Source organism: Ornithodoros turicata, unplaced genomic scaffold, assembly GCF_037126465.1.
Source record: "Ornithodoros turicata isolate Travis unplaced genomic scaffold, ASM3712646v1 ctg00001137.1, whole genome shotgun sequence".
Classification (NCBI taxonomy): Eukaryota; Metazoa; Arthropoda; class Arachnida; order Ixodida; family Argasidae; genus Ornithodoros; species Ornithodoros turicata.
In genome coordinates this window covers 143,865-165,326 of record NW_026999474.1, presented here as the reverse complement: position 1 = coordinate 165,326, position 21,462 = coordinate 143,865, and the positions used below count along the sequence as shown (strand labels likewise).

Genomic DNA, 21,462 nt, shown 5'->3' with positions numbered 1-21,462 from the left:
AAAAGCAAAGCAAATAAAGCATTCGTGTTTCCTTTTTGTCAGGCATTTCTTCACCATATGGAGTCGATAGGGTGCAAAATTTTGCATTTTGATGATATTGTATTGTGAGCTGTACGTGCTCACTTTATGAGATCCTCGATTTAACGAATTTCTTGAAATAATTATCTGATTTGCATATACGCCCCCTCGTTGTAGTATCAAGGGTTAAGGGTTGCCATGGGCCCAATTCGGAAAAAAATTATGCTGTAAAATTAAAGGAGTTTGTGAGATTCCCAGAAAAGCTTACCTCTGCTGCCTTCTCTGCATCAAAGAATGGTTCCTCTCTAAGTGGAGCCCACAGCTTAATGTCATAATCAATGCCACTCGATGCCAAGACTGAAAACAAATGTCCTTAGTAAATATACGAGGACATTTTCACGTTAAACGGATAACATACTTGGGTCAAAAGGATGTGGCTGCAGGCAATTCACCACATGATGGTCGGCTTCCATGATCATTACCAAATCACAGGTCTCTTTGTCCCAGATGAATATGTGGCCACAGTCTGAGCCACTCATGACAAAATCATTGCCCCAGAATGTGGCCTCCTTAATCTGGAAATTGAAAGGAAGCATTAATGCTTTATAGAATCTATACAGAGCATTATTATTGAGAATGTCCGGCCCACAGTTGTTGCCAGTCATAATAAAGCCTGGTCTCTACAGCTGATTTGTCATTAGATCTGGTGCCCCAAACCAATTATTTCACACTTGTAAAGAGCACGCTTCCTGAGACACTGGTGCTGAAAGCACCAAACAACAATAAAATACGACGAGACAATCTAACCACCCACAATATTGCAAAGAGTACACCAACATGATGTACAAAATACAATACTGAGAACACAATGGACTTCCTCCGTGCAAAGAAAAGCTAGCTCATCAATACTGAGTGTAGGTCTCCCCCATGAACATAATAATGAAGGATCCTCAGATTTATCGAGATTAGCTCGCGTGCTGCATTTATCCAAGGCACCGGGTGCTAACATAAGGCCAGAGTGGAGCAGAAAAACAAAAAAGTTTCTATGCCAAGTTGAGACAAAATAGACAAGAAAGATTAAAGGGAATGCTCATACCAAACATCACTATGCTGTACGTCTTAAAGGAGCAATGAGGCGACATTTAATAGAGCTCCAAACCCTGTCTCATCTATCAAGCAGGAGTCACCATGCGAAACATTTGTGCACATTTTAACTGCACAATAAAAAAAAAGAAACAGTCAGAGAAAACAGATTCAAATATCTGACACAATGCCCGTGTGCGTTAGAGAACACATCCAAATTTTTTCTTTGTCTCTTTCTTCTTGGCTCATGCATTGCTTATACCTGCATGAGCTGTTCTACATTATGTAAGAAGACCACGTTGGGACATTCCCTTTTTCTGCGATACGCTCTTTTCACGAGTAAAGATTTTATACAGGCTTCGGAAGCAGAGGCCTCGCTCACACTGTGTAGGTCATCTGCACTCATTGCTCCCTATGGGAGCTCATTTTATTCATAGCAGAACACGTTGAAAAAAAAAAAAAAAAAGAAATTTTAAGGTCACCCCAGTGGTCCTTTAAAGGAGTAGGGTAAGCAGCATTACCATTGTCCTAGAATTCCTGTGTCCCATATAACGCTTCTTGACCCTCGGCTGTGGCACCCTTTCCATTTCTTGATCGGCATCTTCATGTTCTTCTTTCTGCAGCCGAAGTTCCTCTGCCATAGCACGTAGGACACTATCTGAGACCCGACTCCTTCTGTAAGAGGAGAGTCTCACACTCTAGAAAACATTTTGTGACTCCAAGCGCTTAACACTCACTGGATTCTGGACCGTGCCCTATTAGGTCTCGTTGTGCTAGATTCATGAGATGTGTCTGAGCTTCTGCAACATAAAGTGGGAGAAACATTAGTCTGGGAGATACCCGTGATCCAAATCCCTGTTGCAAAATAAACTGCTGGAAATAAATGCTTCGTGGTCCCCTGATAAAAAAAAGAAAACTACCCAGAATGCACAATCGGAACAATCCGGGGTAGTTGGTATAGGTTGGTTCGTGTAGGGCTGTTGGTATACGATGACGAATAGCAGCAAGGAGACAAGGACAGGGTAGAAGTAGACAGGACTCCTGCAGTTGTCCTGTCTACTTCTACCCTGTCCTTGTCTTCTTGCTGCTATTCATCATCATATACCCAGAATGCACAGCTGTGTGCGGGAAAATGGAAACAGCGAACTTAGACTAACACGGAAAAAAAAATGCACACACCAAACTTGAACTTAATAATAAACCAACCAACATGCTGTTCCGGTGCATCCACCCTCCTAAACATAACGGCTGCTAAAATGTAGCTTTTGTTCGCTAAAAAAACTTTGACAGATATGGAAAAGTCATGAAGCTGAAAGGCTAATTAGTAGTGATATGGGATTTTTAAACACGCTATGTCATCTTACGAAGCAATCGAGAATTTACTTTCTTTTCGACATGAGCAATGTTGCAACTGAGAATATCGTGGCCCTGCCCTCTGGATTTCGGAGGAATATGAAAACCTTGAGAGAACTGATGTACTGAGGCTGGAACAACATAGAAGGGACAATCACATACAAGGCCTCAAGTTGCCTAAGAAATTCATCTTTCATCATGAATACCTTGTAGCGAAGGGAGACCTCTCTATCCTCCTCTCCACTTTCTATCCTTGAGTGTTAAAGGGGCCCCAAGTGTCGGCGCTATTTCTTACACGTTTGTGATCTTCCTAGAATAACTTGCAGGCCAACAGAGATGCTACAAAAATTTAAGCATATTACTAATGAAGCAGTTAACAAAGAATGATCACGAGTGAAACATATAAAAACTGTAAAATTGTACCTTTAAAGAGACTGTCGCATCCGGCCCAGTTAAACAGTTATTTCCCAAACTATAGTGCCATATTTCTGCTCGTTCATCAACGACAATAACGCCAAAATCTGACGCGGACTGGAGGAGTTTCTGCGCACAGCACTCATGTAATGCATGGAAAGAGCAGAAGATGGATGTTGAAAGTATGTGTGCATTGCCTATCTGGAAATCTTAAAAGTGTCGCTTTGATAAGGTCAATCAGGGAGCGACCGGAACGGGAATGGCATCTGCAGGTCACAGAAAGTCTGTGATCGGCTCGTGGAATGTCCCTTCTGGGTTAGATCCCTGTGGAACAGGTGACAGGAAACAGGTGGATCAAGTACGTGGTTTTTATGGCGCATCATCGTTGCATGGGACGAAAGCCGTCGGAAGATGATGAAATTTGGCAGGTATGCGGGCCAGTTTTCTTTGAATTATGCGGTCAGATAGCAACGCGCAAAAATAGGACCGCAGCAATCTTTCGAATTAACCAGAATTTCGAATTAAGCAAGATCGAATTAGCGAGGTTCTACTGGCATTGTGGTGCAAATGCAAAGCAGACAAGCTTGTAGACAATTGCCTGTTCTGCACTCCCATACGTGTGCTTGGCTATGGCATCATGGTGTTACTATAGCTGGGGCCTCCTGTGCTGCAATCTTTAAATGCACGGACTGCCACAAAGAAAATCCTCATGCAAAATATAGATCCAATGCAGACAAAAAGCACAGATGCGCAAAACAGACGCAGATGCACATATCGTACAAATTTAAACGTCATTTGTTTAAATTAATATGTAAGCTGTTTTTGGAAGAGAAACCTGGCCAAGTAGGCTGTGAACATACAAATGTTCCTAGGGTCCATTTAATAATCACCTGACATGTACATCTACTACTAATTATTATTTTTCTTACTTTTTAATAAGTGCTAGAGAATAGTTTTTTGAGTTTGTCATAGTGGACATTCACGAGCGAAGCGTGTTCACAGGCTTCACTATATGGTGGGAAAACACCACCACATTCTACAGGGCCAAGAACCAGCCTGCTTGACAATTCCTTTCACCTGGCCAGCGCTATCTGTTTATCACCATTTGCTAATGTCTCGCTTCCTTAAAGGACAACTAATGTACAAAAATTCCTCTTCACAATATGAAGAATTCCACCATCACGACAATTATGCAAAAGGAACGAGATTCACCCGTTGGCAAGTATGTAATTAAAATGTGAATAAAGGAGTCAATTTCGACATTCCTCCTTCTTAACCCCAACATCACCCCAAGCGCATCCAACTGTCAAAAGAAATATATTGCAGGAACATCCCCTTCCCACATTTCTTTGTTCAATCAACGCAGTATGAGGTGAGCTCCGTCTTGGCTGTCACTACATGTAGGGATTAGGAATGCAACGATATCAACATTCTTATTGATACGATCGATATTTTATGTCTGCAATCTTATCGATACTTTTAAAATATCGATATTCACGTAGATACGAATATTACGGTAGAACCTGTATAATTTGATCTCGCTTAAGTCAAAAATAAATAAATTAGAATCATTGCTGCTGTCCCGTCTTGGCGTGTTACAATCTGACCACATACTTTGACGAAAGCTGGCCCATATCCCACTTAATTCGTAAGTTTCCCACAAAATTTCATAATCTTACAACCATTGGCTTACAACCTACGCAACGATGAGGTGTGTTAGAAACCTCGTGCTTGCTCCCTTGCTGACTTCACTTTCCCAGCCGCAAATCAGTGCAACCTCCTCGCTCTTCCCTGCCACACAGCATCCAACCTGTGCTGCCATTATGGATTATGCGAACCGTATTTTGGCTCGCTTTCGTTTCGTGCTTTTATTGAGATCCACTTCAAAGTCCACCTCTTGTCTGTGGAGACAGACTGCAGGTCTAGTACAAGATGCTGACGATGAAGAAACAAGTACCGATCATCGCAGCCACGAGATCTGCAATGTGCTGTAAGCTCCTGCTGGGTCTTTCGAAGAGTTCGCCAGAACAGACCTGTGCCGCAACTCTCACGGGAGACATCGTTCAAAACACGGTGCGTACGAATGAACAGAATGATGACAGCGGCTATAAATCAGCCTGCGTGCTGTTGTTTTCGGAGCTTGTAAAGCCTACGGCATGCGCTGCAATGTGATGGACTTTGTAGCCCCTCCTGAACGAACGGTGACATACGATTTCGTTTTCGGAGAGCGGCAGACAAATACCTGCGAGTTCTTCAGCAAATAAATATATTTTATTTCACCGTGTGCTCAGGTTCACTTAATTCGAACGCCCACTTCATTAAAAATTTTTTTGCAGTCCAGACGGCTTGGAATTAATGAGGTTCTATAGTATCGCTTCGATGTAGATATCGATATGAATGCTGACAGAAATATAAGTAATTGGGCAGCTTCTGTGCGCGGACGGGATATCAAAAAAGGGACGGGTCAACGAGCTTATTAACCAAACTTGACAGCTTGTTCCCTCTCGATGTGGTTTCGCCACACAATGCCAATATTTCCCGTAAATATGTGACGCACGTTAGGGCAAAACTTTTGTTGGTTTCAAAAAGTTCGTGGACCATCTGGTGCTGCATTTCGTGCCAAATGACGCATTGGAATGTGCAGAACGACTTCACCGAGCGTGCAACGTACACAGCAGTTGAAACCGAAGATTTTCTCTTGCTGGCATGGCTCCATATTTGCAAACAACCATTCCTCCAAGAACAAAGGAGGAGGAGACGGAGGCAGGCGAGCTGGTGCTATGGAGGGCTAGTGATGCAAATCCTAACAGGGTAACATCCTTTGCACTGACCGAAATTCTTGCACTAATTATTCCCCAATCTTTCTGATACGATAATTAAGTACATATCCTCATTGGTCCTCATAACACACATTATTTGTCAGTGTCTTTGTCACGTGCCTCAGTGGTAACGAGCATGGAAGATAATAAAACAAGAGAAACTTTTTTCAGTAGTTCAAGTAATAGTGTGACGGCTTTTCAAACGTCGATACATCGATATTTCTTTTAAAAATACCAATATATCAATAACATATTGTTTTTTAAATCGAATTTATCTTGATTTTACTTTTTTACTGTTGATCTTTATAGATATCAAAAATGTAAATATATTTTTACAAATTCACGGGGACGCATCTCTAGTAGCAGAAGCTTTCGCAAATACTGCTACGCAAGATAACAGGAACAGAATCAGCGCTTCAATGTGATCAAGCACACAAATGACAGCCCCCACCCCAATGCACAAAAAACAAAACTTTACGAAACAGAGGCTATAACTGCATGAAGCCCTGCCAACTGCGAGTGGAGCATAGCACCGTTATGTGATTATCAAGTCCATCTCTTAGTAATGTTATACTGTATGTTTCACAATGCTATTCCAGGCACAAAATATGGTTTCCAGTGAGACAATTCTTGAAAAAAATCCACGCCTTATCTTCATTGAAGGTGGGACATCTCGTCACTACAATGTATCCATTCATCATTTTGACGTGAAGCTCCTCATTACACACACCGCGTAAATCAATGTGCATCGGAAAATAGCGTGCACTTGTTATTCTTCCTGCATTGCATTGCGTGCATATTCAAATAATGAGCATTGAGTACAGAATATATTTGCTTCCACTGGCTTATGAGACCCACAGACACCAACCACTTTAGAGCCCCCTTAACCTGTAAGAGATCCCCATGGGCTTACCTGAAAGCCTAACCCGGTCTGGCTAAAGCGTGTCTTCTTTGTTTTTAAATCAATCTCATGCTTGACAGTGTGAGTGGTCAGATTGGGCCTGTCATGTGCTGCACCATTACTTGTTAGACATAGTGTAACTGTTGATATCGAGGTGTCTGTGATCAAAGGTAGCTGAAACACACACACAAAAGAAAAGGAACACCACCAATAAAATAAAAAGGTTAAAAATGCTTATTCAGTGCACAGTCCTATTTAGCACTGTTGCGTTATGAATTACAGTAGAACCTCAGTAATTCGATCTCGCTTAATTCGAAATTCCGGTTACTTTGAAGGATTGCTGCAGTCCCTTCTTCGTATGTTGCAATCCGACCATAACTGGCCCGCTTAATTCGTAAGTTTCCTACCAAATTTCATCATTTACCATCGGCTTCCAACCCATGCTACTACGACTTGCCATCAAAACGACATGCTTGCGCCCTTGCTGATTTCCCTTTTCAGCCGACAATCACGCGGCACAACCTCTCCACTCCTCGTGCTTACCTGCCACCCAGTGTTCCAGCTGTGCTGCCATTATGGATTGTGCAAACCCTATTTTGGGTTGCTTTCGTTTCGTGCTGTTGTTGAGATCCATTTAGAAGTCCATATCTTGCCCGCAGGCTGTGGCAACAGCCAGCGTAAGCCAGGTGAAGTACAGGATGCTGACGATTAAAGAAAAAAGTGGCGATCATCTCAGCAGTGAGATCTGCAACGTGGTGTAAGCTTCTTCTAGTGATGCAAGCTCCGAGGAGGGCTTTGCATATTTCGAAGAGTATGCCAGGATAGAAGACACAGAACAGACCAGTGCCACAACTCTTATGGGGGACATTGTTCTGAGTATGCCTCTCACACACACCAACAGAGTGACGACGGTGTCTCCTTTTTGGAAGATTGTTGAATGGCGCGTGCAGCAATATGATGGACTTCGTAGCATTCATAGCTTATCTTGAATGAACAGTGACGTGCGATGTCATTTTCAGAGAGCAGCAGACAAAGCTTGATAAGTGAGTTCTTCAGCAAAAAAAAAGAGTAAGATATTTTCCTTCACCATGTCCATAGTTTCGCTTAATTTGAACACCCGCTTCATTCGAAATTTTCTCGCCATCCGGATGACTCCGAATTAATGAGGTTCAACTGTACTTGCCTTTACCACAATCCTGTGTGTGACGGGGTTAGGATTACACATGACAGGCTGGGCAGGATCGGGTAACCTAGAAACCTTTCGAGCTCGTTCCAGGCACAGGCCAAGATGCCTAGAAATATTTCATGTTAACGCCCGGCAGGTATAATAATATTTATTTTACTTTACTGCTACTTAAAAACAATAAATAAATAAAATATGGCCCACATACTGATCTAGCATGTGTTGGACTAATCAGACCTTGGGATACTGGAACAGAGTAAAGGTATGTGGGACTGAATTGAAACAGCTGTGAAGAGACATATTGCTAAACTAGGTATAAATACGGCCTTCGTTTTCGGGTTAAACCCTGTGTTTCACGATAGTCCCCCTCCCGAACAAGTTCTCAAGAATTTGGGTACAACCTGATATCTACCTGAAGTCCTCTTCAACTTGTCGTTCTAGGAGAACCATCAAAAAAGTGGATCATAGTATCAGCAAGGAGGGCTATTTGTGACAATCTATTTGTCCTCCTTTTATAACCGCCTCCTGCAGAAGCTTTTGTGGAGCTCGGGCAAGTGTTGGAATACCGCAGTCATTCACTGCCCCAGTTTCGAGCAGAAATATAAAGATTATTGTTTCTCATCCAAGTGTCACAGCAGTGGCTTGTTTCATATGCCTTTCATTTCATACGGAAATTCCCCAATGCCATATCAAATACAGATCATACAGCCCCATTTGTCCCCGAATTCTTGTGTGTACGAGGGTGGTTCCATAAGGTTCCGGCCTGAGGTAGAAATGCGCACGAATTTGAAAATGCGATTAAGGACGCGTGGCGCCATCTGTTGGAGGGCCAGAGCACCACCCTCAACCCTCTCCATGCATTTGTCGGTTGGAGAGCGGCATTTCAAACAGCCAGGGTGCGTTCTTCAGTTAAAATGGAAAAAAATTGAGTACCGTGCTGTGATAAAATTCTTGACAAAAGAGGGACTTTTGCCTAAAGAAATTAAAGTGCGACTGGACAACGTGTACAGGGAAGTCGCTCCGTCGTACGCAACAGTAAAGGACTGGGCTAAGCAGTTTCGACTGGGGCGAGAGTCCTTTGAAGATGATCCACACGATGGTTGTCCAGTGGAAGTGGTGACACAAAAAAATTTGTCTCTTGTCGAGGAGGAAGTGCTGAGCGACAGGCGTCTGAAGTTGAAGGAAATCTCAGAAAGGCTAGGGCTTTCCAAAACAACCGTTTTTCGCATCATCGGCGAGGGCCTTCACATGAAAAAGGTCAGTGCGAGATGGGTGCCACGACTTCTCTCGTCAGTTCAAAAGCAACAGCGTGTCGTCTGTGCCAAAGAGTTTTTGGAGCTCTGTCAAGAGAACGAAGAAGAAATATTGAAGTCAATTGTCACAGGGGATGAGACTATGGTGCTCTACTATGATCCCCTTTCGAAAAAGGAGTCGATGGAATGGCGCAAACCAGGAAAAGCACCCTCAAGAAAAGCCAAGGTCACACAATCCACAAAGAAGATCATGGCAACAATATTTTGGGATTGTCACGGGATCCTCCTCATCGACTTCAAAGAGAGGAACACCATAGTGAATGCGACTTATTATGCTTCACTCCTGCACCGACTGCGAGACGCCATCAAGGAAAAGAGACGCGGCAGGTTGAGTAAAGGTGTCCGGTTGCTCCAGGACAATGCCCCTGTCCACACGGCTTCTGTTGCCAAGGCTGCACCGAAGGAGTGCGACTTCGAAGAAATCCACCACCAACCCTACAGTCCAGACTTGGCACCGAGTGACTACTTCCTGTTCTCAAACTTGAAGAGGGATCTCAGAGGACGGAGATTTCAAAACGATAGTGATGTGCAAGAGGCAGTTTTCCAGCATTTTGCGGACAAAACTTCGGACTATTTTTTCAAGGGTATAAGAATGCTGGTTGAAAGGTGTCAAATGCAAAAAAAAACTGCATCGAAAGTCTCAAAAGTGCATCGAAGTTAAGGGTGCCTATGTCGAAAAGTGATCACTTGTTTCGCCTCTATTACTATCAAAAGTTGGTCGGGCCGGAAACTTATGGAACCACCAAACCAAGTAGCATCCGACGTTTCCCTCCCAAATTTCAAAAATCATAAAACTCGAAAACGAAGAACCCTAAGCATCCAGAGGTCTTTTTAAAGTCAAACAGTTGAGCTTATTGACCTCTCTTTCTTTGCAGAGGTAAATCTTGAGAGTATCACCAAGATGTGGGTTGCATTTGCACAGGTACTACCATAATTTCATGCGTATTTGCCAAATTGCACAATTTATTTTTCTCACAGATGCACTGTGGCTTCTCTGACGACTATTTTCTCCTGGTATTTTCCCCATATGCCGGTTTTTAGGGAAAGACTGACAGTATCTATGGAACAGCACCGCCCTGCCAATGCACAAATAATTTTTTATCATGGGCGTGTCCACACTAGAGTAGACCGACCTTCTTGGTGCCTTACCCCAAGCTGCTTTAACGAAAGTGGTTACAGTGATGACTCATGTCTTCTGGATGGCCACTGGCCCATCGAACCATGAAGAACACACAGCAAAAGCACAATCCGATCTTGGTAGAACACTTGAACTGACCTCCTTTGTTGCACACCATGGCGACCCTGGAGTACGGAACACGGGGTCTATGGCTTTCTCTATGGTCTCCTTTGTTTGCACATATCAGTCTTTCCATATTGCCCGCGGCTTATCTGCATGAAAATTTTCAAAACGTTCCTAAAAAGGGCTCCTGCGGCTTATCTGCGGTGCGGCTTATATGCAGGAAATTATGGCACACAAGCAAACCATGTTTAGAACATGAGTGGAGATTTGGTGCGTTTGGTCACGATGTCTGGTCAACAAAAGCGACACTGAAGGAAAGAAGCACACAGATGAACGCTGAACTTGCAACTAAGAGGTTCACTGAATAAACATTCTTCAAACAGCTTTGCACATACAGTTGAACCTCTCAATAGCAAACGTCGATTTAACGAAATCCTCTGTTTAACAAAGAACATCTGCCGCTCGTACGCGTCCTCATTGATGGCAATGTATTTACGCGCTCGATTAAACGAAATGCATTCGTTTGATTGGCTCTATTTAAAAAAGTCCCTGGGCAAAACAGGGGTGGCATTCAATGTAGTGCTCCAAAGACGAAAGCATGCCAGGTGAACGCAACGGCAAAGCATTCTGGACCAGTCATGGTCATACGTCATAGCAAACGTCTCCGCACATGCGACATTAAAGATGTAGTTCAACAAAATGCAGTGCAGTAAAGTTTAGTTGGAGTTAGCGCCCGTGTGTGTCTTATGTTTCCTCCCGTGGTTGTTGTTTTCGCGCTGTGTGTTTCCTGTCTACATTAAAGATGGCCCTGCCAGTGATCAGCGACCAAGCCGTCACGTGCTGTAGGCAGACCGTAAAAGGAGCACGAAGACATGAGTGCCGCCAGAGCTGATGATTTTCGGGACACAGACACAGTTTCCAAACCGGAGCAGCGAGGGCTTCTTCGCACCTGTTTTAGGACACGAAAACGTGCATTGCAGGCCTCTCGCGAAGTCTAATTTGCTTCTGTTGACGCTGCTAACAGTATGCTGTTTTTGTTTGTCGCTGGTGATGACGTCAGAGTTCCAACAAACGCAAATGTCTACGTGATACCCATTTCTTGTTCTTTTTGGTGTCCAACGCAGTGCACTTACATTCTTTCAAGAATTTTCTCCTTGTGCGTTTGTCAGCCGTTATTAGTGCAAGTGGACCAACCAAGAAAGGTCTATACGCGAGCACGCAGGAGAAAACAGTGAAGGCCATCTGGAGTTACGAACGTTCCAAGTGATGTTGCGCATAAACTATGTACTATCACCTAGTGTTATGTGATAAATAAAACTTGATATTTTGTGCCTTTCATAGATTGATATATCAGTTTTATGACACATGGCGGTTTGTAGCATGCGTAGCGCAAGTTGGTGGCAGTGGCTATCTTTTTTTCACTTATCGTGTTCCAGTTAACGAATTTCTTTTTTTAACAAATAAATAAAGAAACATTTACTAATGTGTTATATAGATGTTCAGCTGCCATCAAGGACGTTTGTAGATTGCCTCCAATGATTTTTGCTGTTTGTCCCAGGGATGTTTTTCCTTTTATTTCTGCCTTATATTCCTGTAGGTGCAGTTTTAAAAAATGTGATCCCACTCCACAAGAGAGTCAAGAACGGGTTGCTAATGCAGATGTCAGATCCTGCCCTAACCATATTGAGTGCCTTAAGTATCCCTGTTGTGGTTCTTTTGAAGGAAGGTGGTGTGACTGTACAAGTAAATTCATGGATGCAGCTGCATGCCTTGCAGTGCTTTTCTAAATGTCCAGATGGGATGCCCTTTGGCCAGTTACCGGCCAAAGGGCATTTTGCCGGCCCCATTACCGGCCTTTGGCCGGTAATGGGGCCGGTTTGCCAGATGTACTTTTGCCTGCATGATAGTTGTAGTTCCTTTCTGCCTTCAGTAAAGTTGCTTACTTGGCACTTTTCTCATACCGGGTTATATAACTCGGTAAGAGAACTTTCTACGTATTTTCTAAACTTTCTAAATATTAACTTTACTGCAAATAATCTTTAATCTTCTCGGCACTGACATATTGACCTGTACTGGGCCATCGTTTTTAAATGGCTCAAGAACCTGTAAATGTTACCAGTGTGGAATAACGGAAGGCCTACCTTCCTAATTCTTCCTTCTGTCTGTAGGTTTTTTTACGATTCCTTTAACCCTTTAACTGGCACAAATAGAACGCACGGTCAAATAATTGTTTAAATGCGTAGTGTAAAGTGTTAAAGTGTTAAATAATAGTGTAAAACTGCAAGTGCCAGGTCGCTGTAACACTCCGTTTAGAAGTTTCCACAAATTTGTGGAAATTGTGAAAATTTATACAAATCGGATGTCAGTGAGCTCAACCGGTCCGAAGTACGCTGATAGACTGGTAATCAATGTCACCAACCCTTAGAAAGAGCTAATAACAATATGGAGCACCCACCAAAGCTATGTAATTCTCACTCACTGCATTACCCCTGAACGGGCACCTCGACAATTTTGTAGAGTTTGGAAATGCGTGTTAGCAGAGAGCCCAATAAAACATGAGAGATGATTTTTTTTCTGTACATGCTACAAGGACCATATTATTACCAAAAAAAGTTTGGATGCATAGCCTGATCTCTGTCTGCGGAAATGTCCTGCACAAAGACGCTCTTCCTCCGAAGCGCCGTAACTTTTGGCGCGCGATCGTCGTCTTTCTTTTTAGATGCCACCCGGGACACCTATCGTCACGATACTTAGTCAAACAACAGAACATTATTTCAGAAGTAAAATGTAGGTGTCGGCACTCTTCAATCGCTCTCCGCCACAGAGAACGCCGGTTCTGAACATGCTCAACAAAATTGTCGAGCAAACAGTTAAAGGCAAGGCTGGCAAGTAAAGCTATGGAAATCCAGCCCCCTGGAGAGTGTTCACAAGTCTGGCTCCAGCAATACCTATCTTCACTATCTAGGTGTCAGCAGAGTGAAAGGACAGCACGCCCTTCTTAGATCTTGAATGAATCATCAGTGAAATTTTTATCTTTGAATATGCAGAACCAAGAACTGACTCCCAGTACAAAAGCACATCGGGTAACACAAGGGAGCATAAGAAGCACTGAGGTGACCCTTCCTTTTTTTTTTCTTTATTGCGGCACCTTTTGTAACGAATAAAACAAGCTCCTGCCAAAGAACAGTGGACTCAGGTGACCCGTTGTCTTGCTTGCTCTCTGGGTCCCAGTGGTGTAGATCCAGGTTTCATTCCCCAGTCAACAACCACACGAAAAACCCTTCATCGTGGACAACATACCAAAAAGAATGTTCCACTCAATTTTTCTTAATTTCAGGTGTCAACATTTTGAGCACCCAACGAAAGTAGACCTTGGGCATGCTGTAGCAACTTTCCCGCGGACCAAGCTCTAATGCCCAGTTCCGTAGCAACCTGAAGAACCGTCACACACCTTGGTCATATCCATGTCTTGCGTTTTGCGGCAAATTTCCTCAGTCGTGATGTCTTCGAAAGACTTCCTCTCATGCCTAAGGAAAGCTACCCACCTTTTGACACGACAGCACACATTCTTTATGAGCTCATGAATACAGACCCGCTAGCACTTGCCGACGCTGCTCACGTTTTCCTCAAAAATTAGGTTACAAAACGGCGCCTGATGCTGCCTTTCGCTTCAACCATTGTGACCTAGTGACCTTCAACGCGGCACAAGATTGAATGAGAAAGAAGAGCCACATGTCTTATAACTATTACTCAGAAGAATGATGCTACATGCATGCAACATCGCAATACCATCCGTCCACTGCATCACACTTACACTCAGCACTTACTGGACACCCCTCGTATGTATGCACAGGTTGTATAACCACTGTTTCCACACAGTAGGAGCATTATTTTCGTCACTCTCCGAAACATCTTCGTATACATAGTCGTATAAAGTCGAGTCACAAAAATAGACCAGCCTCGGTGGCCGAGTCGGTAGCGTGTTCGCCTTCGCATCCCAACATCGCAGGTTTGATCCCGGCCGAGGACGTCAGCAACTTGGTGGCAGGGTACAAGTTGCTTAGACACGCCGTCTTCGGTGAGGGACGTTAAATACTGGGTGCCGTGTGATGAACTTTCAGCGCACGTTAAAGAACCCTCAGGTGGGCAAAAGCAATCCACAGACCGACCGCTGTGGCGTCGCTCATGGTCTCAGTTGTCTCGTGACGTAAACCCCCAGTTATTATTATATTATTATGAAAATAGTCTTGGAACTTATTGTCAGCGCTTAGCAAGTTGTTGTGGAGGATTGCACAAGAAAGGCCAGAGATCTTTTGGCACAGATCAAGAGTGGCCAGGCAAAGTTGAGGTTTCAAAGCAAAGTCAAGAAAGTAATCACTTAGGATGGAACGAATGGCTGGGTCGTTAACTGCTTTGATAAGATGTGAGTGAAGGACATGGCAGGGACCCAATATTGTGCAGGCATATTCTAGTTTGTGATGAGCGCTGGCACAGGAGGTACCCATGGTATGGCTTGTGTCACACGTGGCTAGTGTTTAGACCACGACATATCATGTGAAACGTTCCTAGATGATAAGCATCATCATGAATGTCTACTCACATGAAAGACATGGCTTTTGATCTATCAATGTTCAATGGTACTACTGTGTTAAGTATCTGAAATTAAGTGTCAAGATCATAGTTACCATAAACAGCGTGTGAATGAATGTGAATGTGCACAAAGTATGTTACTAACTGTTGGATGATATGCTCGTCCAATATTATGCATCATATACGTGGAGAGCAGGCTCCTTTCATGGCCTGTATTAAAGTTGCCTCGTGTTGTTCTTACTGCTTGCGTTACCCACGCTAAGGGATACGTTGTCCACGTAACTGCTCGCTTGCACTCTATTCCATTTGCACTTTGGCTTTCTTTTGCATTTCTCCATATTTTACTGACACTAATGAAATGGGTTTCTAGCTAAAGCTTCAAAAAGTGCACTCACTGTTCAAGCGAAAGTACAAAACATTACCCACCTTCGGTGCCTACGTTCTCTTTCGCCCTCATCTTCACTCGTATTGTCGACGCTGAGGCTCCCGATGGACATGACAAAAGGCGCGGTCTCATCATCAATCAATGCATCTTCCGCTTCTGCAAGGTCCCTCTCAGCCGATGCACTTACACGGGCATCCGACGAGGCGTCGTCCATTTGGGATACATTCTCCGCGGCCGACTGGAAGCAGTCGCTTTCAGAGATGTCTTCGACGGAGTCGTGGAAGATGGCATCTTCATCCTCTGCATCGTGAGTGGGCAACACTGCAGTTGCCAAATGTGGAGAGGCTGGGGAGGGAGGCGAGTGGTCCGACATGTCCATGGTGATGAGTCCGCTGTTGGTGCCGCAGCCACTGTAGTGCAGGTGCACCATGAGCTCTGCGCAATGCCTACGGCGGGTGGCATCACGTGCAGTGGTTAGTGGGCACTCAAGCGGGGATGTTAAATTGTACTAACGTGTTACGTATAGTGGAATTTTTCAGTGACGTCACACTGCCGTGGCATCATCATGCGAAGCAGTTGTTCTAACACCCGAATTAATAGAACTAATACCCGCGCTTGAGTTAAACGTCTACAAATGCCCACGTATTTTTTTCTCTCTCTGCAGAGCAAACAGTTATAGAAAAAAAAAATTCACGCAGAATTTGTAGAGATAATTTGGGAAACTCTTCCAGGCCTTTCAGGGACCTACGTGAACTTTTAGTGCAACGTATCTAGGATTAGAACTGGTGCACGCTATTGCTACGGGAAATGTTATTCTACAAATATTTGCCACACATCAAAGCAAGATAACCGTCACAACACCATGTACCTCACGTGGACATTGTTTGTGGGTACCTCAAAAATAAAAGGCTGAATTGAATTGTCAGAAATCCATGACTCTACCACATTTTGGGAATTTTTCGAATATGAGTTACGTAGCCAAAAGTATGGCAGCCACGGGCTACAGTCGTCCCTTTACATCATGTACTTTGTATAGTCAACGAAGTAGCTTTTTTCCTCGGAAAAGCAGTTTCCGTTTATGCCTGGGGACAGAAACTTTAGAAACGAGCATGTGAAGCAGCAGCAGTACCCCCGGGGAGACAAGTTCCTTTGCTTGGGTGCATCGTAGAAGATACCGTAGAGACAAGGACCCCCTCTGCGCTGTCCCAACTCATCATAACACCATTCTGACAATGGAGGCTAGGCCCTTCTGGGCGAAACAGCTAAAGCTTCGATAATATCTCTTGCGCCATTAATTGTGCATTTCTTAATTGGTAGTGCTTGTTCTTCATCTCTGTTGTTATCGCAGGAAGACTAAAAAAAATGTTGAACTTTGCAGTAGTCTTAAGCATTGTAATACGTATTTTCGAATTGTTACCATGGTGTCCGGAGCCTCACCTTTCAGGATTGCACAATTGTGCCCTAACGAGTGTTAATTGGTCAAACAAAACATAGAGAGGATTGTAGGTTCGATAGAGTGGCGATTTGTCTGTCAGTAACGGATGAGCATAGGCCAGCAAGTGCATAAAACTCTGTCTTTAGGACTGAGCGCTCACTTAACACACTTAACAGAGCAACACTGAGCAGGACCACATCATGCTCTGCATCCACACCTAAATGGAAACTACGTTTTTAGACAGACATCCATCTGTTTTTGTTGCAGCCCAATTTAGCAGTTTGTCAACCAAAGCTACATTGAATTTGCACTGCTGCCGGGTACGGATGGAAACGTTATAATAGATTTGACATTTCTGAGGCCTTTGAATGTGAGCAGCATGCCGTACATAAGGTACTTGAGTTATCATTGTCCAATCTTACACAAGCTAGTGTATTTAACAGTCAAGTGAGTGTAACTGTATCTGTTAGCCAATACCTGTTCTGCTGTCTGTCAGTGTTGATCCTCATATTAGGAGGTCCAAGCACCTCCGTGAAATAAATCCACACTCGTAAACGCGTGTCTGTCGTTTCACTGTTACCCATGTGAGATGTATCTACTGATAAACCTATCGGTAGTAGCCCAACTGCTACCTGCCCAGCTTCTTTTCTTTTTTTTGCACTGTTTCCCTCTGATACACTGCCACATTAGTATACGTAGCACCACGTGTCACTGTTCGATGGAGATATAATTTGATAAACGGTTCATGTTTAGATTGGCTAAATGCCGATGTAAGCATTTTTTGCGACTGCTAATTCCAAAGCCCAGCTATTACGTGCATACCCTTGAATGTGAAACATAACAGATGGCACCCTGGCACACGGGCACGAAAAATGACATTAAGTGCATAATGAAGTGAAGTGTTAATGTCACTCGTGCCACACTATACGAAAATATTTAATGGCATTCGTCCGAATGACGGTTTCCACGTAACGAGATTGCCGCAACTCAATTGCCCATGAAATGCGTCGCCACCATTGTCTGAGCACGAGAGCAATTTAAAACTTCCATATAGCCACTCTGTAAGTGCACAAAAACGAGCATTATTTTTGGCAATATGCCCGGTGCTGTTAACAACTGCTTTTTACATATGTGCTTTTGGCATGGAGACCACAACAGTAGTACAGAAACATAGTACAGACCATTAAATATGAAATTAAGCAAAATTTCTCATTTTGTAGGATATGGGTATTTTCAATCTATTTGAACTAGAGCTGCCTGAATATTTGAAATTTCGAATACAAAACCAATATCTGATGCTATTTGCAACCAATGTTCAGTACTCGAAATTTCTGAACGTTTTTCAAATAGTACTGAGATGAGGAATTATTATTGCCATTTTGCAGGTGGGCTTCGCCTCACTGCATCCAAGAGTTATTTATTTATTTATTCTTATTCCATGCTAGCGCCGCGGAGCAACTGTGGCTATGAGTGGCGTACAGATGTGGACAGATGGAGACAGGACAGCAGGAAGGAGCAGGGGAAAGTGGGGTAGCATATGTCCTGGGCCAACTTCAGGGGGAACTGTGCCGACATTCGTCTGGAAAGTCTTCGGAAAACGCAGGAAAAACCTCAGAGAGCACAGCCGGTGCACCTCCCAGTCTTCAGCACGATCTTGGCTACCACCATCACCGAGTGGGACGCCTCAACCCACTCGGCAATGCTGCTGGTATCCAAGAGTTAGGTGAAGCCCACTTCACGTTACTTAAGATGGGTTTTTTGCTGTGCCAGCTCCATTCTGTAAGTTTGCTTCACCTCATTACATTCCAGCATTAGGTGAAGCCCACTTTACACTCTTTACAATATTCTGTCACTAGAGCCAACTAATTTTGTGAGCGCATGGTCAACATTATACTCTGAGCATTGCAGGTTCCAGTAAATCACCTCCCAAGCTATGTTCAGTCAGATGGAAATATGTGCAGTTTCTAAAAAAAAGTACAGGAAATTCATAATGTAAACATAGAAATCAGGAGATGAACACAAAGCAGGGGCCCTATCCTCGTCAAAGTAATCGACCTCGATTACTGTATAAGTAGTAATTTTCGCGGAGACCTATTTTTCGCAAAATTCGCGAACGCTCTTTTTTTTTTTTGCGAATTTAAAGTCCCACGAAATATTCGAAGCGATGACAGAAAAATATCAAAAAGAAATAAGGCCCAGGACGCTGATACATCTTATGTACGCGGCTTATTACGCCCTTATACTGCTCTTTCAATTCCGCACCTGACTTCAGGACTCTAGTTGTTGTAGTTGCCACGTTTACGCATCTGGTTGCGCTGATCAGCGACTTCGTGAGACACACATTTGTTGGCAGCAGCAAAAGTTTCTTTGTCGCTTATCGTATACGGCACTGTCATGCAGTCCATGCATGTGGTGTATGGATGGAGAAGGGGGACGCTGGGACGTCGGCTTTAAGTACCGAAGCAAGAACATGGTGGTAATGAGTTGAAAACTAAGAAGCCGTCACGATGTTCACTGTGTCGACGTGGACGCAAGAATGACGGAAATTCGGCAATGACCCCTCATTGTAGCACTCTGAGTCAGTAGGGCTTATAAGGGGTGATATAGGTTATTCTCCTTTTGTTAGTTCGAGGTGGAAAGTCCCAAAGACGCCTCATGCGGGGGTGACACACTGTGGTATCGTGACTTTCAGGTTCCGCGAATAATTGCCCGATCCTCGCTCTTCGCGAATTACTGAGCCCGCAAATTTAACCGCTTATACGGTACTTTACATCTCTTCCGTCACTGGTGCACAATCGAAAAAGGCGCGAATATTAAGAGTGGCTGACACCTTCTACAGTAAACTTCCGTTAATTCGATCCTGAAGGGAACGCGCAATTTGATCGAATTATCCGACGTTCGAATTAACGAAAAGGCAGGAATATGAACACAGTAAATGTTCTTTTTATTGATGAAAATAATCAGTGATGGCTTGTTGTCGCCTACGCTTGAAGCGCGCGGCGGAAAACATGCCGCGCAGAGCATTGATGTGTTCGAACGCTTTTTCGGCATTGTCTTCGAAAGATAAATACAGTTCGACAGCGTTGAGTCCCGCTTCCACATCGGCAGCGCTTGGTCGTGCACACTGCGCACCTTCTTCGCTGAGAATGTCAGTGTCACTTTCACTTTCGCCATGGCAATCCTCCGCGGAGCACGACACTTGCCTCAAAATATCGTCGTCTGTGAGTGGACTGCACACTTCAACGATGTTGTCCACGTCCACGAAGTCGCTGAAACTCCCATCGCCGAGGGCCCGCTGTACATCTGGCTCTTCGGACAGAGTCAAGTCCGTCTCGAAAGCACTGCTTGCTACGTCCACGCCGTCCGGTGCAGGAGTCGAGGCATCTCTTTGTGCGACGAACCCACACTTGCGAAAACAGTTTGATACTGTTTATGGCTTTACCATCTCCCACGCTCGGGCAAGCATGTGCAGTGCACTAAGGAGGTTGACCCCGTACTCCTTACCGTTTTCGAGGCAGATGATGATTCTTTGCAGCACCATCTTTCTGTATAACACCTTCAGGTTTTTTATCACCCCTTGGTCCATGGGCTGCATTGTTGCTGTCACATTCGGGGGAAGAAATTCAAGGCGCACTGCTTTCAGTCCTTGTACGTTGCAGTGTGCGCTGCAGTTGTCCACGACGATCACCACTCGGCGATTTTTCGACGCAAACTTTCGGTCCAGCTTTATGATCCATTCCCGGAACAGCTGCGCCGTCATCCAAGCTTTTGAATTGGCAGCATAGTCTACAGGAAATGTTTTGATTCCCTTGAAGCATCGAGGCTTTGACGATTTTCCCAGAACCAGCAGCCGGCACTTTTCTGTACCGGACATGTTGGCGGCCACCATCACTGTGACGCGTTCTTTACTGCGCTTTCCTCCGGCACACGGGTCATCCTTAAATGCTAACGTCTTCTCTGGAAGCATCTTGTAATAAAGTGCAGTTTTGTCTGCGTTGAAGATATCGTCGGGGCTATAGTTATCCAAAATGGCACGCAGTCGTTCATTCGCCCAGTGCGCACAAACTTCTGGATCGACGTCGGCACGCTCACCGCAAACTGCTTTGAAGGCGAGGTTGTGTCTGCTCTTGAACCTTGTCAACCAGCCATCAGAACAAACGAATTCGGGGACGTTGAGTCTCGTTGCGAACATCTTTGCTTTTTCACACACAATAGGTCCGCTGAGTGGCAAATTTCGACTTCGCATGTCGCGGATCCACTCTAACACCGCTTCTTCTACGTCGGGATACGCCGATGTCCGCATTCGCTTCCTACGGCCGTCGAAGTTCTCCTTGTCTCGAGACTCAAAGATCTTGTCCTTGTTGGCGATGAAAGTCGCAAGTGTGCTCTTCGTAACGCCATACTTTTCGGCAATCTCTTTTCGGCTCAGATGACCACTGGCAACGTCTTCGAGGATAGCTACCTTCGTGCCGATGGACAGCGCTTTGTACTTGCCACGTGTGGTCATAGCAAACTGGGCTGCTGGCTTACCAACCACAATGCTAACTACGCAAAAGCACGCACGGAACAAAATGAACTGTGGAGAGGAGGGCGCGGATAGAGGGCGCGTGCCCTGTCCTCCTCGCCCGGGACACTGTCACGGGCCTCCCGCCGGCTGTGCTGACGTATGTCACTATGTCACCCTGCGATTGGCGACCCTGCTCTTCTGTTCGTATGTGTGGGATGTGC

General features: G+C 44.4%; 1 protein-coding gene across 3 annotated transcripts in view; it reads right to left on the bottom strand.

Moving 5' to 3' along the window:
* The window catches only part of LOC135376500 (DDB1- and CUL4-associated factor 6-like), a 63,707-nt gene that overhangs the window by 8,015 nt on the left and 34,230 nt on the right, over positions 1-21,462 (bottom strand). For 2 of the 3 annotated variants that reach the window (XM_064609008.1, XM_064609009.1), the window contains exons 12-16: positions 15,341-15,745; positions 1,839-1,901; positions 1,623-1,776; positions 437-593; positions 287-375 (exon numbers count right to left, since the gene is read on the bottom strand). In XM_064609008.1, coding sequence (XP_064465078.1) covers positions 287-375; positions 437-593; positions 1,623-1,776; positions 1,839-1,901; positions 15,341-15,745 — 868 coding nt within the window. The remainder of the gene's footprint in view (positions 1-286; positions 376-436; positions 594-1,622; positions 1,777-1,838; positions 1,902-15,340; positions 15,746-21,462) is intronic. The other variant, XM_064609010.1, reaches the window with a different exon arrangement.